General features: G+C 48.4%; 5 protein-coding genes across 5 annotated transcripts; 2 read left to right on the forward strand and 3 right to left on the reverse strand.

The window, feature by feature from the left end:
- Window positions 1–15: 15 nt before the first annotated feature.
- Window positions 16–1,212, reverse strand: FOMMEDRAFT_140726 (uncharacterized protein). The gene is made up of 5 exons (XM_007266574.1): window positions 1,144–1,212; window positions 1,030–1,079; window positions 897–977; window positions 267–840; window positions 16–208 (listed from the first exon to the last, which is right to left on the reverse strand). The coding sequence occupies exons 1-5, from the start codon at window positions 1,204–1,206 to the stop codon at window positions 122–124; spliced, it is 855 nt and encodes a 284-aa protein (XP_007266636.1). The 5' UTR covers window positions 1,207–1,212; the 3' UTR covers window positions 16–121.
- Window positions 1,213–1,392: 180 nt separating this feature from the next.
- FOMMEDRAFT_123012 (uncharacterized protein) lies at window positions 1,393–7,363 on the forward strand (the record flags this gene model as incomplete). The annotated part of the gene is made up of 17 exons (XM_007266575.1): window positions 1,393–1,490; window positions 1,559–1,683; window positions 1,735–1,855; window positions 1,906–2,422; window positions 2,490–2,924; window positions 2,989–3,064; window positions 3,120–3,337; window positions 3,391–3,630; window positions 3,684–3,987; window positions 4,071–4,191; window positions 4,234–4,384; window positions 4,439–4,614; window positions 4,667–4,777; window positions 4,838–5,436; window positions 5,486–6,028; window positions 6,081–6,927; window positions 7,025–7,363. 17 exons carry the CDS (start codon window positions 1,393–1,395, stop codon window positions 7,284–7,286), a joined length of 4,944 nt encoding a protein of 1,647 aa, XP_007266637.1. The 3' UTR covers window positions 7,287–7,363.
- A 115-nt stretch (window positions 7,364–7,478) lies between these two features.
- FOMMEDRAFT_140728 (uncharacterized protein) lies at window positions 7,479–10,007 on the reverse strand. Its single transcript, XM_007266576.1, has 5 exons — window positions 9,657–10,007; window positions 9,429–9,585; window positions 9,055–9,372; window positions 8,783–8,988; window positions 7,479–8,728 (listed from the first exon to the last, which is right to left on the reverse strand). The coding sequence occupies exons 2-5, from the start codon at window positions 9,557–9,559 to the stop codon at window positions 7,710–7,712; spliced, it is 1,674 nt and encodes a 557-aa protein (XP_007266638.1). The 5' UTR covers window positions 9,560–9,585; window positions 9,657–10,007; the 3' UTR covers window positions 7,479–7,709.
- Window positions 10,008–10,507: 500 nt separating this feature from the next.
- Window positions 10,508–11,084, forward strand: FOMMEDRAFT_85303 (Phox-like protein; the record flags this gene model as incomplete). The annotated part of the gene is made up of 4 exons (XM_007266577.1): window positions 10,508–10,565; window positions 10,628–10,671; window positions 10,739–10,960; window positions 11,019–11,084. The coding sequence occupies 4 exons, from the start codon at window positions 10,508–10,510 to the stop codon at window positions 11,082–11,084; spliced, it is 390 nt and encodes a 129-aa protein (XP_007266639.1).
- Window positions 11,085–11,372: 288 nt separating this feature from the next.
- Window positions 11,373–14,479, reverse strand: FOMMEDRAFT_107953 (Sec34-domain-containing protein; the record flags this gene model as incomplete). The annotated part of the gene is made up of 11 exons (XM_007266578.1): window positions 11,373–11,566; window positions 11,636–11,936; window positions 11,990–12,090; window positions 12,147–12,366; window positions 12,426–12,577; window positions 12,637–12,992; window positions 13,045–13,136; window positions 13,186–13,563; window positions 13,616–13,786; window positions 13,843–14,241; window positions 14,297–14,479. 11 exons carry the CDS (start codon window positions 14,477–14,479, stop codon window positions 11,373–11,375), a joined length of 2,547 nt encoding a protein of 848 aa, XP_007266640.1.
- Between the last annotated feature and the right edge of the window lie 42 nt (window positions 14,480–14,521).

The following is a 14,521-nucleotide window of genomic DNA, read 5'->3' on the forward strand; positions in this document are numbered from 1 at the left end:
GGTATCGGTAAAGAATGTCAAGTGGTTTTCTTGAGTACTTTGTGTAGTGCATATGAGCATCCCAAATAATGAATAAACGAATAAACATCCGCGATAGTCGTGAAGTAACACAAACAACATGCTAGTCACCCCAGCTTCGCGTAAGCGTGCCAACATCCTCAAATTCGTCCTTTAGCCAAGGCGATAGTTGTTTTGAAATTGCCTTAATCTGTGGGTCAAGCAATATTTGTGAACAAAGGCATGTATGTAGAGAGCAAGTTACCAACCTCCGCATTCTCCTCGTTCGACAATGGCGCGACCTGTGGACGTTTCGCATTATTTGACCCAGATGCGACAGCATTCTCCTCGTCTGATTTAGGGTGCAATAGATGCTCTGAAGTATAGAAGTCCCCTCGTCCACTGTCGACACTCTGTATACCCTCTAAGGTCGGCATGTTGCTTGCTCCCTCAGCGTCATCTTCAAACCGCCCGTGTTTCGTTTTGCTCCTTCCTCTGCGACTATATATGCGCTGATTACCCTTCGCAGTCGAAACGAGTTGTACTTTTAGCCTGTGCTCTAAGTTTTGTTCCGAGAACTCATCCGTGGAGACTCGCGAGATAGACGCCTGTTGTACGGACGAGGCAGATTCAGACCGGCTTACGGACGGAGAAGGTACATATTTTGATGAAGATTGTCGGCTATCATTATCACCGCCATACGGGTCGAGACCACTCGTGTTCGCTTGACTGACATTCGTCGAGGGACTTCGGTATGAGCGTGAGGAAGAGGCGTTCGGAAGGCCGTTCTCGGGATCGTTGCGGAGATTGAAAGGACCCCGAGCAAGGACACGAACCATCTTGCTATAAAGCCATTCCAACGTGAGCAGCAGTTAACTATCAAAGAGGTCGTAACACACCCTTCCTTAGCTTTCACAATAACGTGCAGTCGTTCCTTCGCCTTTTGATGATCAATTGTTGTGGAATCATAGGTCGATGTTCTTCGTGGCACGAAAAATCAACCACTAGCTCAATGAACAAGGTCAAACTTACGACGGGCCATCCTCGTTCGATGGTAAGAGAGTTGTGTGCTCGCCCCGTTCCTGTAGATAACACGATAACTTACATGAGTACAATGTGGTCAGGCAAATAAATAAGTCAACATACCTCATCAATCAAGCTTCTCCTTGAGCAGCAGCACAGTATGCTGCCAATAATGTGGGCCATCATGGACGTCGGTAGCAAAAGGCCAGCGACCCGGCAGGTCAGTTTCACGCTCAAAATATGAAGTGCTACAGGTCACGTGCCTCAGGAACACGGCAGGATCGCACACCGCCAACCACGGCTAGCCGCGCACCGCAGAGGAACTTGGACGTCACCAGTACCTGTGCTTTGCTCCTCTTCGTACAATGGAAAATGGGAAACAATCAGTCAAGCGCGATAGTTTCAAGAACCGGAGGCGCACTCGACACATTTGTCTCGGAATTGGGTCCAGATATTATATATGACAAGAGGTTGGACATCTTGGTGTTGTCGGTTGCAAGTAGATATCCAGTACTCACATGTGCTTTGGCGCTTGTAGCTTAGGGTCCTCGCGTTTCCTGAAGACCGTACGCTGTCGCCACAGAAATGGCTTCCTCGTGGCAAAGATATATGTCAAGCCCGACAACAATCAGTTAGATGAGAAATACATGCGCCGTCTGAAAAGTATGTTATGCATCCTTCATTACAAGTCAGTAATGTTCATGTTATATTAAGAGGAAAAGAAGGCGCTGCAGGACGTGCAGAACGTGTATACATATCAGATCTTCACCGAATCGGACAAGGCAGGATATCTCGTCCGTCAGTGGGTTGCGAGTAACTTGTACGATCGGATCAGGTACGTGTATATTTACCCCGCAAGAGAGAGTACTCATGCATTTATTGAAGTACTCGTCCATTTCTTACAACTATTGAAAAGAAGTGGATCGCTTTTCAAATACTGACTGGTCTGCGGGACGCTCGCAAGAAGAAAGTCTCACACGGAGATGTGAAGTCAGAGAACATTCTTGTCACGTCCTGGAACTGGGTTTACATTACCGACTTCTCATCGTTCAAACCCACATATCTGCCGCTCGATAATCCCTCTGACTTCGCTTACTTCTATGATACTTCCGGCCGGCGGAACTGCTACATTGCCCCTGAGCGTTTCTACACAACCGAGAAAATGCCGGATGCCCTGAAACGCAGTCAAGCCATCGATGACTCTACTTCGACTAGGGTTGAGAGTAGCAAGAAGGAGGGAAAGGTGACCGAATCCATGGATGTGTTTAGTGCAGGCTGTGTTCTGGCAGAGCTTTTCCTCGAGGGGACGCCTCTATTCACCCTGAGCCAACTCTTCAAATATCGTCAAGGTGACTTTGACTTTGACCAGCATTTATCTCCAATTGAGGAGGATACAATCAAGGTTTGTCTTTCAAGTAAAATTATATCTAAGTACTTATGCTAATTTTCGCTCCCGCTTTCCTTGCCAGGACCTCATCAAGCGTATGGTTGCAATCGACCCTACTATCCGACCAACATTTGATTCACTTTTGCATACTTCCCGCGGAAACATATTCCCAGAGTGCTTCTACACCGTTATCCATGACTTCATATCAACAGTCGATGATATTTCCGCTTCTACTCCTTTTTTCTGTACTTCAAATACCTCAGGCGGAGGCGTGACTCCGGGACAGAGTTTGCAGGCCCGGCCGACCCTGTCTACCATGTCTGATGAAAAAACATCGATCGGGGAAGAATCACGCGATGAGCTGAATCCTCTACCGAACGACTCGGATCGAAGGATTATGCGAATTTGGGCAGAATTCGATGTTGTCGAGCCGTGCTTCCCTCCGAGTGATGACATGCAAACTACCGCCGTCAAGGTTGATTATGCGGTCCAATACTCTTCTTTCAAGCCCATACAGGTACGCTGAATATGTTGAAAATTTATCCTTAATTGCGATTATTGAAGAAATTTGTGGCATATAGAGCATCTTGCCTGTCGTGACTTGCATGTCGGACCAGCATACTCGCTCCCTACCTATATCAAGTTCTCCAACCAACGGTAATTTATCAGACTTGCGTCTTGCTCCAGTTATTTAATTTGACATATTATCCAGATGGCCCAGCATTAATCATTTTATCTCTTATCTGTGCAAATCTGCGAAACTGTCGCTTGCCTAGCTCAAAGTTGCGGGCTCTAGACATGCTCCTAGTTATCTCGACCTACCTTACGGATGAAGCAAAACTGGATCGACTTCTGCCTTACGTTGTGGACCTTGGCCATGACGAGGCTCCTATAGTTAGAATGGCAGCTCTAAGGACGTCTTTGCAGATTGTCTGTCACCCAATGTTAACAGTGTTACGAAGTGTTAATTGTTTTATTTCTAGCTCGCAATTGTTAAAGCCATTTCACCTTTCAATGCCGACATATTCCCTCAATATATCCTGCCCTACCTGCGCTACATGACAACCGATATAGAGTTGTCTGTAAGGAGTGTCTCCGCCCAGGGAATAGTCCCGTTTACCAGCCTGGCGGTCAAGTATCTCGAGATGGGGCAGACAATGCGCGCCCAAGGACATTTCAAGAGTTCGGAAGGAGGCCAGCATTTTGGGGAGTCGCAATTTGAGGTAGGTCTCTGCTGATTTTCTCTGGAGTCCTGTAGTTAATTATTGGGCCTTAGATATCTTACGATGCTCGATTGGAAGAACTCCAGGATCTTATAGAGAACCAGTTGTCCCTTCTGCTTGTTGACCAGAGCAATGTGGTCAAGCGGTCCGTACTCTTAGATATAGCACCACTATGCATCTTTTTCGGACGCCAAAAGACAAACGATGTGCTCCTAAGCCACATGATTACCTACCTCAACGACCGGGACTGGCTACTGAGATATGCGTTCTTCGACAGTATCGTTGATGTCGCGGCGTGCTTGGGCGGTCGTAATCTCGAGGAATACATTTTTCCGTTGATGACGCAGGCACTTTCAGGTATTGCTTTCTAATAAATGAACTTTGAGCACAGGAAATCACTGATAGTGCTGCAGATGCAGAAGAGACGAACGTTGCAAAAGTCTTATCCACGCTGACAACTCTGAGTGAACTTGGACTCTTCCATAAAATGCGTCTGTGGGAACTCATGAGCTCTACGCTACCACTCATGTATCACCCGAACAGCTGGATACGACAAGGTGGGTTGCAACATCTTTACATTACACGATGAACTTATTAAATGAGCATAGGAGCATCTTTGTTCATTGCATCCGCCGCCAAGGCACTGCCAACTACGGACGTATGGTGCATCCTCTATCCTTCCTTAAAGCACTTCTTACGGTCTGAAATCCGTACTGTGGATGTGCAATCAATTCTGAAAGCTCTAAAGTCTCCAGTACGTTTAGTAAACTGAACCTCATATTATCAAACATCTCATCTCTTTACAAAGCTCCCGAGGCACATATACGACTTCGCATTAGATTGGGCGATGAAGATGGGGAATTCTCAATTCTGGAAGACACCTAGGAAGTCGTCGACAAAACTTGATAATCCAAAGGAAGCAGCTATTGCTGCGGCTAGGAAAAGCGCTCGAGGTGCAATACGGATAACGCTCAAATCCGAAGAGTGGGTTACTCTTATTTATCTTACCAAGCTAGTTAGATTAATCGGTTTATAGGGATGAAATTCACTTGGGTAAACTGGAGCAGCTCGGCATGTCTGCTTTGGAAGAAGCCAAGCTTGTGGCTCTTCGAGATTATATAGCGAAGTCGGCCGACGCAGTCAATAGGTAAATACTCGCCTTAATCTATTAAGCCATCAACTCATGAATCATTTTTAACAAATACAGCCTTCGATCTCGACAGAGGACTGTAATTGAATCTGAAACGCTTCAAACCACTGGAACGGTCGAATTGCAGAAGCTCGGGGTCGTACCGCAGACAGTATTCCTAGGCTCTCGCGTATCCCAGAGTGAAGCGACATACCGTTTCTCCGTCTCCGACAGGTACAGCCTTTCTCGTGTATCAAGCAATGATCCAGCCGGCGGAGGGGCTCCTTTCGAAGATCTTCGCCGCCGCCTGGCAACGATCAATGGATCCAATACATCACTCAACTCAGCAGGACGGGAACGGCCTATGCCACTGCGGCTTCCATCAGCGGTCCAAGAGCTTCCTCCTTCAGTTCCTATGAGGCCGGGTAGCCCGACGGAATCTGTAGTCTCGACTACGAACTCTGTCAGTATTAGACCTCGGTTTAGTATTGGCTCTGTGGAAGGTGTTAAGGCTGCACCTGCCGTCGGATCTGTTCGAACGAACGCTATGGGTCTTCTTGAAGCACCGGGTAGGACAATGGTGGAAGTGGAGCGCGACCAGTCTGGTCTTACTTCTCCAACATCGTTCGGAAACATGGCACGCGGATCCCGAAGTCCCGTCCCACTTATTTCAGAAGGTAAGGACTTTATCTTCACCGGTTTGATTGTTCTGAACGTCTTGCGCAGATGGTCAAGATACAGCAGTTAATACGTTCCTAGAACACGTCTACAGTGACATGAATAGGGAAGCACAAGTCGATTTTGGTCCCCGCGTCCATGAAGGTCCAGTAAGAAGGCGCAATACTACTCGTCAAAGCTTCACCGCAAGGGATTCCAACAGAAGAAATGTTGAAGCAACACTCATAGCCCACCTTAATTCTCACAGTGATGCTGTGAACGGCATCGCAGTATCACCAGACCATCTTTTCTTCGTTTCGTGCTCAGACGATAAGACTGTCAAAGTCTGGGATACGGCTCGGTTGGAACGAAACGTCACCAGTAAACCAAGGCATACGTATGGACAACATCACGCACGGGTGAAATGTGTCTGTATACTGGAAGGCCACCATGCTTTTGCAAGCGCGGCTGATGATGGAAGTCTTCACGTCATTCGTGTTCATGTTCATCAGGGTAGCTCGATGCCGAAGTATACCAAGCTGCAAGTAGTTCGCGAGTACAGAGTTGAGAGGCCAAGTGAATACATACAGTGCATGATGCACTATAATTCCGGTAAGTGGTTCGCATGCCTACGTCGATGAAGCAATTACTCAAAATTTCGTAGATTCCTTGTCAAACCTGATCTTCGCGACGAACCGCTCCTCCATCGTACTGATGGACCTTAGTACAATGCGAACATTATTAACAATGGAGAACCCTCGACATCACGGACCTATCGTCTCTTTCTGTCTTGATAGAAAACGCACATGGCTAGTGGCAGCTGCTCTTTCTGGGATGCTTTCATTGTGGGATCTCCGGTTTGGTTTATTGCTAAGGACGTGGTCCGTCGGTACATCAATAGGGAACGGTAGACCTGTGCGAATACGACAATGTGTACTTCATCCATCGAAAGGTCGAGGACGATGGATTATGGTTGCACTTGACGGTGTAGAGGCGCTTCAAGACCAGCCAGGTACAGTCCTTATTGAAGTCTGGGACGTCGAGAAGGCCGTGTTAGTCGAGTGGTTCATCTCAGCCAACGCATCTTCAGCAAACGCCGCATCGGAACTAGCGCCGTCTCTCACCAAACCTGTAGAAGCTGTCATTGCGGAATCCAGTCCAGCCGCAGCGATTGCCTCCCTTGTCAGAGCTCGGCAGAACGGTGAACCCTCACCAGCTATGCCATTCGGTGATACTACAGGCCAACAAATAGCCAACCAAGTATCTAATGAACCATCGCGAACTGTAACATCCATGGTTGCCGGCGTAGATTTCGGTGGATACACAGGCTCGACTCGATCATTTGTTGATTTATCGATGGACGTCGAGCGAACGGGGCGGAGCGGTTCGAAACTTGGGTTCCTTGTAGTTGGAAGTGAGGACTGTAGTGTGAAACTACTCGATCTCGAACGGTTTGATCGGTCTGTTGTGTTGAGCGAACGGGATGAAGATCAGGATCGGATGAGCTTCTCGTAAGTCTCTAATCATCCATTCGTTTCAATTTATTTCTTCGTTCCCTCTATCTAAATAAATGGTATGGACTCAAACGTATTTTCTTTTAATAACTAGCTCCGTTTCGAAAGACGGCGTCACGCTATACGTCGAGACCCCTTCCTCAAACAGTCCACCTCACGCAGGAGCCGGTCAACGCGCCTCACTCATCATGAGCCACCAATCAAACCTCCTCCGCGCACACCAAGACTGTGTACGCGCAGTTGCTTGCTTAGACGCGCCGTTCCGAGGTGGGATATTAACTGGTGACCGAGCAGGTGTGATTAAAGTGTGGCGTGTGGAGGGTGTGGCTGAGTCGGGTGGAACGTCATATGGTTAGTTAGTTTTGTAGTAGATGTTAATGTAATGTGTTAGGATATTTTTATGTCGACGAGTAGATATAGATGTATTACCAGCATAGATCAAACATAACCTTGTTTACTCTCTCACTTCATTTTGAGTAAGGATAGTATTTACTTAAACTTTCCGTTTGATATCACTAGAGAAAAATGTCTGCTTCTGCAATTAACCTCGGGTACATCACATACAAATAAAAAAGTCATCATGGTCGATAGTAGAGAAAACGCACAAAAAATAGCCTGATAGGACAGCAATGGAAAGAGACAGAAAACTGGAAGCTGAGGACGAAATGGGATAAGGGGATGTGCGCAACCATGATAAAGGAAAATGGATACAAAACTCCGTTGAAACTAGTGATGTGGGTGGCGGGGACAAGTAAAACGACAAAGCACACGCATATATGCTATGCCAATGCAACAACACGTCGATCCCTTGCCTGGCCCTTTGCACTCGGACCAAATCGCTCCTGGAAACTGATCAATTCTTCCATGAGCTCCTCCATCATTTTGGACGTCGACGGACGTGTCGTGGAAGAGGAGTTGAGACATGCGGCGAATGATAGTCTTGGCGTTTCTAAGCGATCCGATTCTAGTGGTGGTAGTGCTGCTGTAGTAATTTTATCCCTCTCAGGCTCATTAGTGGTAGGCGCTGTGTCGTCAACAGACATCGCGGATGGCTCCTCAGGGACGTCGTCGCCGTTTGCTTTTGCACTTTCCGCCGCCTCAGCAGTAGTCGTTATAGTCGAGTCCAAACGAACTTTCTCTAAATGTACTTGTAAAGCATTATCAAGTGCTGCTTTTCTCCGTTCTCTATCAAGCGCAAGTGCCTGTTCGCGCCCCACCCATTCCACAAGAGCTCGCACTCGCTTATTCATATCAGCAACGCTCATCCGCTTTGCAGGCCATTTTACTTTAACGCCACGCTCAGTGACAGATTCTGTAGCACTCGCCAACGCGCTTGCCATCTGGGCAGCCTGCAAATCGGTAGGTTCATTAGGCGGCGGTCCCATAGATCCACGCGCGTTTGATTGCGAATTGGCGTTCTCCACCGTGCCACTGGTGGTCGTTTCGCTAGTTTCTTCCTTAAGAAAGCTCGTCGCACCGCGAATCTGTAACGCTGGCGGAATCTCGGAAGGGAGTATCGACTGGAGGTGGGCAAGGTAATCTGGGAGACCCCAGCTTGCGAACATAGGCAATTGGACATTATTGTAATATGCGTTGTGGTTGTTTCTTGAACTTCCACCAGAGCCGCTCCCGCCGTTGGCCGCATTACTAGCATTTCTGCGAGTTCCATGCTCATGTGTGCTTATAGTCTGTTGACCTTGGCTTGTTGCTGATTGCGGCGCACGACGAGACACGCCGTTCGCATTTTTTCCACGGTATGTATATTGATTGGGATGCTTCTTTGCTGTGGAAGTCCCCGCTAATCGATTAGTTAGTAAGCACATGTAGATTCACACTGGAATAGACTACAAACCATCTTCGCCTTCGCCATTCACAGAGGGTTCCTGAGCAGCGGCGTTTTTCCGGCCACCTCGTCTAGCACGTGACTTAGTAGGCGCAGGTGGTGGCAAAAGAGGAGTGGTGATCGGCGCGGCTGAGTCTGCCTTGTCGAGTGCAGTAATTGCAGATCCAACATCCTCCGATATTAAAGACGCAGAGCGCTTGCGTTTAGTTGGCATCCTGCAAGGTGCAATGTGAGAGGAGTGTCGCACGCACGGATGAAATTAAAAGGAGGCGTATACGTACATGTCGTCATCCAGTCTTTTCCGTTTCTTTCGCCCTCCCGGTCCTATTTCAATTATCTCCTCGTAGACCTCCTCCGTCTTCGCCACGCTTTCGGCTCTATCTTTGGCTGGAGTGTCAGCACGGGGCGCGGCTTCCGCCGCGCTTTGTTCGAGAATTTCTTGTATACTTTCTTCGTATGCGGCATCACGACTGTTCATTGTGTTTCGGCGCTTTGTTTGTTTTAAGAATTGTGTCGGGGAGTGCGAGCGAGACGTCCGAGAGCGTTGCGAGACCTGCGCCGACTTCTCAGAGCTATGTCGTTGCCTTTTAGCTAGTTTCCTGGTTGTGCGCATATTAGATGGTGGAAGGAGGGAGGGAGTCAAGTGAGGACACACCTGAGAAGCTCGACATGATCCTCTGGTTTACACTGCTCGCAATAATAAACGCCCTCGGGAATTTCGCTCTCTTGGGAGAAGCCCATGCATGGGCCATGCTGCCATGTCAGGCATTTATCGCATTGAATCATGAAATCTGGAGCATCCGCGTCGTCATCTGGATGTGTGAAGAAGAGAAAGTGGAGTGGGGGTCAGCGTCCCGTGTAAGTTGGACAAGTCATCACGAACCCAGACTTTCGCAGACGCAACGGGTGATTCCTCCATCCTCATCGCCTTTCTCTCCGTCCGTTGTACTGTCGACGGGCTTTTCATCTATCGCGTCTGGTGGAGCTGCGTCTGCTGGTTCGTCGACAGGAGCTACGGGTTCCTTGCCCTTCCGCTTTGCTCGCTTGGAAGCAGTGGGTGCGGGCGCGCTGAGGGCACCGTTGGTAGTAGACGCGATGGAGGTGGTTCTGCGATGAGAAGTCGATGCGATGACGTGAAAGTCATCTGCGTCGTCCTTGGCACGCTTTGCGCGAGCTGCGGAGGTCGAGGAAGAGGATGCGGCAGAACGGACAGCCTCTGAGAGTGAAGGGGGAGGGGGCAGCGGGGCAGAATCGGGGGAGGAAGAGCCGGAGCCCGAGGACTTTGAGGAAGAGTGAGCTGAGCGTCGGGTTGTGCGACGCTTCTCCTTTGGCGAGGACGGGGCCATCTGGGGCGCGAGATGAGGGATAGGGAGGGAGGGAGGGAGGGAGAACAGCGAGGGCGGGTTGGAATGAATGGCCTGGCCTATACCTGTAGACGAAATGTACCGCACGTGACTCCCAATGGCACAATCGTCCCGTACCCCTCTTGTCCTCCTACCCCTACTACTCTCTATTCCTGTCCAGTAGTAGAACTACCCATCTTGAGCACCACAGAGTCGCGTACACACAATGTCCACAGTCTCTCCGTTCGCGCGTAGCGCCAGCCTTAGCGGCTCTACTACGCTTGATGGCACCAACCTCGGGTTCCGCGAGCAGACAGTAAGCATCACAACGCCGCCCCCGCGCCGACCTGCAGCTCATCAGTCGAACGGTGATGCTTTATAGATCGAGGAGATGTACTCTGTCCCGGAGAGCTTTCTCGAAATAGAGGTGACAAATCCCCAAACACATGGTATGTGTCATCACTTTGACACTCCTGCTACTTCCCTCATAGCCCATTTATCAACCCTGTAGGCTTCGGTCGTAAGATGTACACCGACTACGAAATAATATGCAAGGTCCGCTCTTACTTCTAACCTTCTAATTTTGTTTGTGTATATCTGACGCGCCCATAACTAATTAAAGACGAACATCCCGGCATTCAAGTTGCGGCACTCGGTCGTGCGGAGGCGCTATAGCGACTTTGAGGCGTTCCGTGATATCCTCGAGCGCGAATCTACGCGTGTTAACATCCCTCCACTTCCCGGCAAGGTCTTCACGAATCGGTTCTCTGACGAAGTTATTGAGGCTCGTCGCGAGGGGCTCGAGCGCTTCCTCACCATCGTTGCTGGTCACCCTCTGCTTCAGGTCTGTCACCAGTTCTTTTACTTCGAGTCTGAATCTAACTTACGCTATTGATGGGCAGACTGGTAGCAAAGTCCTATGCGCATTCCTTCAGGACCCTGCATGGGACAAGGGCCAGTGGGTGTAGATCACTTGGCTTGTCAACCAGCCGCCGCCGCTGCTTGGAATATCGGGAGGTCGCTTTCTAGCTTGAATTCAGATTTATGCTGTTCAGTTGTATTATAGCGTCTTGTTGCTGTTCACTTCTTCAAATCACACTTTTGTCGTACCATTCATGTCCTTTCTTATCTATGTCAACACGTACAGCAATGAATGAATCATTGAATGACTCAATCCATCATGATGCTTTGCTAAGCCGGATGACGTCTGCGGCGATTAGATTAAACAAAATTGGAATTGGAAGATCATAAAAATTTTAACACAAGGCTTTGAATAACGTCCGAATATCCTCGGGACTTGCGAAATTTCGATTCTCCGTCCCGCTACCGGCAGTATCGTCCCCAGCATTAGCATTATCCTCAGCAGGCAAAATCTCAGCTGCTCGACGGAATGCGATGTACGCATCGACGACGCGTTCCTGTACATGTGCGAGTAGCACAGAGACTGTGCCTGTACCAGCAGCAGTTCGTGGACTGCTTTTAATTTTGCTCACGTCTGGACTTCCAATATTATCCGTACCCTTTTCACCTTCGGCGAGATACAACGTGAGTTTTTCAACTATTTGTGGAACCTCCTTCTCAAGTGAAGCACGGAATGTTGCTTCGACGTCAATTGCGGCACTTCGCGTGACAAGAGCCTTCTCGCGTTTGTCTTCTGTTTTGTTATTTTGCGTGGCGTTGTTCTTCGTAGGTGGCGATGCAGCCACCGCCGCCGAAAATGCGTCTAGTGAAAGCATGAAATCTTGAATTGGTTCCGTGGCGCTTCGGGCGCAGAGCTGGATGATGACTTCGCACGCGCGTTTGAGGTCTCCGTCGATGCCCTGTATAGTAGCATATATTAGGGACATATATAAAACATGTTCGAATGACGCACTTTGCTTCCAGTTGTAGGAGTATCGTCTCGCGACTTAATCGCCGATGTTCCAAAAGCGTACGGAATGAAGCTTGTAGTTCGTAGCATATCTCTTAATGTTTCTATAAATGAACTTCAGCACCTAGTGGGGACAGTATATAAGAACGTTGCCATGTACCTGCGACATGCCGGAACTCAAATGATCCATCTGCGTCTCGATCAGTAAGGTCTAGCACGCTGATCATTTCCTTCAGCACAAGTAAATGTCGAATAAGGAAAAGTTGTGCGTCAAGTTCTTCGGGTGGAGATGATCGTGCGGCAATCATATTCGCTGCAGTAAGGAGATTTATCCGACAGAGCTCGATTGCCTCTTGCGCGATGTCGTCGAAGATTGTAGGCTGGGTAGAAATGCGGAGTTTACATTTAATCACTGTTTGACTTAGTCACATCTACGTACCTGCACAAACTCGTGAAGCTGGTCAAGTACCGTAACTGTCGTCTGTAAGGCAGCATACCACGTGTCACGATTTCCAAATGAATGCATTTCAGAAAATCGATTGGTGGTTTCTCGCTCCTTGTTGTGAGTTGTACGCAGACGCCGAAGCGCTTCTGAAAATATTCAGTAGCATTTAGCAAACTTCCACGCGTCTGAGCGTACGACTACATACCTTGTAGTCTCTTCGGATAGTCCAATTCCTCCGGCTTTGGAACATAGTATCGCACCTCTGCTTGAACAACGGTCTGAGCCTTGAACAGTAGACGAGTTTGAGCATCTTGCAACACGCTTCGAAGCATCTGGCTGATGTGCAGCCTTCCAAGCCCTTGCTCAGTTCCCTGTTGCGATTCCGTATGTCGACCATAGCCATCCTCTTCGTCTGAAGATGTTTCGTCCTCTGGCACGTCTAGAACCATCAGTGCTTGCAAGACTTTGCACACACTACATAAGATCGAAAGTCGCGGTTCGTGAAGAATACGCGGCCTGAGATCATCGTATAAGTAATCACACAGGCTCTCTAAATATGTGCTGATATCGCATTAGCCACTCGTGCTGCTCAAAACGAAGAATGAAGTCTCACTAGAGCAAGTCCCTCCCTGAATTGAAGAAACATTTATACAGCGCGAACTCGTCTATACAAAGTTGTTTGAGATAGGTACAGCCTGCTCTTGTCTTTGCTACCTGAGTTCAAATCAACTCGGAATAATACGGGAACACTCACCAGCTCAACCAAGTCAGATCTACTTGGATCTAGGCCCTTGATCTCCTCTGTTAATCTACCAGACAAAAGGGATTTGCGTGCATAAAAGTATGCTGAATGACATTCTGCCAAAAGAGCAGACAAGTCTTCTGGATGTGATCGCGTTCTTCGCTCTAGTTCGCCGATTAGCGGAGCCACTTGCATAGCGACCGACTGAAAACGTGTGTAAAGGAGATGCATTTGCGCAGTTGAGGAAATCTCGTTGGATGAATGGCGTTTCATGATATCGGACGTTAAAGCCTTCAGTGAGCCAACAAAATACATCTTGATTAATGTCATGGCCCGTGTCATGCACTGGTGGAAACGAAGGAGATAGATCTCTGCTTCGCGATAGTGTCGCTATTAATAGAATGAGTTGTGTGCTTCACAATAATAAAGATTGTTCACTTACGTGGTTACGGAGAAAGTCAATGCAGATGTCGACGCGTTCGACCATTTCCAAAAAGTCGGACTGGAGGACAAGGGATTCTCCTGGATGATTGAGCAACCGAGTGGCACGTTCCAATTCTTGGAAATATTCTAAGCGTGCCCCGACATCTTCTGTCAATTTGATCAACCTGTCCTACAGCAGACAAAGATTATCATGAATAATTGACATGTCACCAGAAGGAAACATACGCGTTCGTCCAGAAGTTCTTCACATGCATCCTTCAGACTCCTACCTCCCGATTCAACGCTCTGCCAACCATCAAGCATTTGATCTACATCTTGATGCACTGAGTCCACACTGTCGGCCAAGTCTTCACAAGTGTCCAAATGCTTCTTCACAGCCGACAGGTGGTCTCTGTAATGAGCTTCTTGGGCATGCGCGACCGAGCGTTCGATCAGAGAGAACCAGTCATAAAACTCTTGAGTAGTTTGCACAGGGCGATTGGGGCGTAAGGTCTGAGTATCTCGGATAGGTAATCTGGCTTCCGGCCTAGGTGTCCCTGAACGTTGAGCAGAGTTCACAATATCGCTTCGATAATTTGGGGTCGCGGGCGAACTTTGAGTTAGTATTTCTTCGGTATCGGGCTCCTGCAGAATATTAAGTTCCACAATAACTTGGACTATTCTTAAGATAGTATCCAACCTTCAAAGGCAGAGCCTTCTCTCTGAGAGCATCCTGTATAGCAGTGACACTTCTGAGCTCGGTATCCGAAAGAGGCGCCTTGGCTTCCCATTCTTCCAGTGAGACGGTGGGTTTGGGATGAGGAGATGGTATGTTCGGAGTCCCTGTACGGCTAGCTGGTATCCTAAGAGCAGTGGTAGCCATACGAGAATCTACGCTTGCAGACTGTTTACTACACTACGGACG

Source organism: Fomitiporia mediterranea (genome assembly GCF_000271605.1).
Source record: "Fomitiporia mediterranea MF3/22 unplaced genomic scaffold FOMMEscaffold_6, whole genome shotgun sequence".
In the NCBI taxonomy this organism is placed as follows: domain Eukaryota; kingdom Fungi; phylum Basidiomycota; class Agaricomycetes; order Hymenochaetales; family Hymenochaetaceae; genus Fomitiporia; species Fomitiporia mediterranea.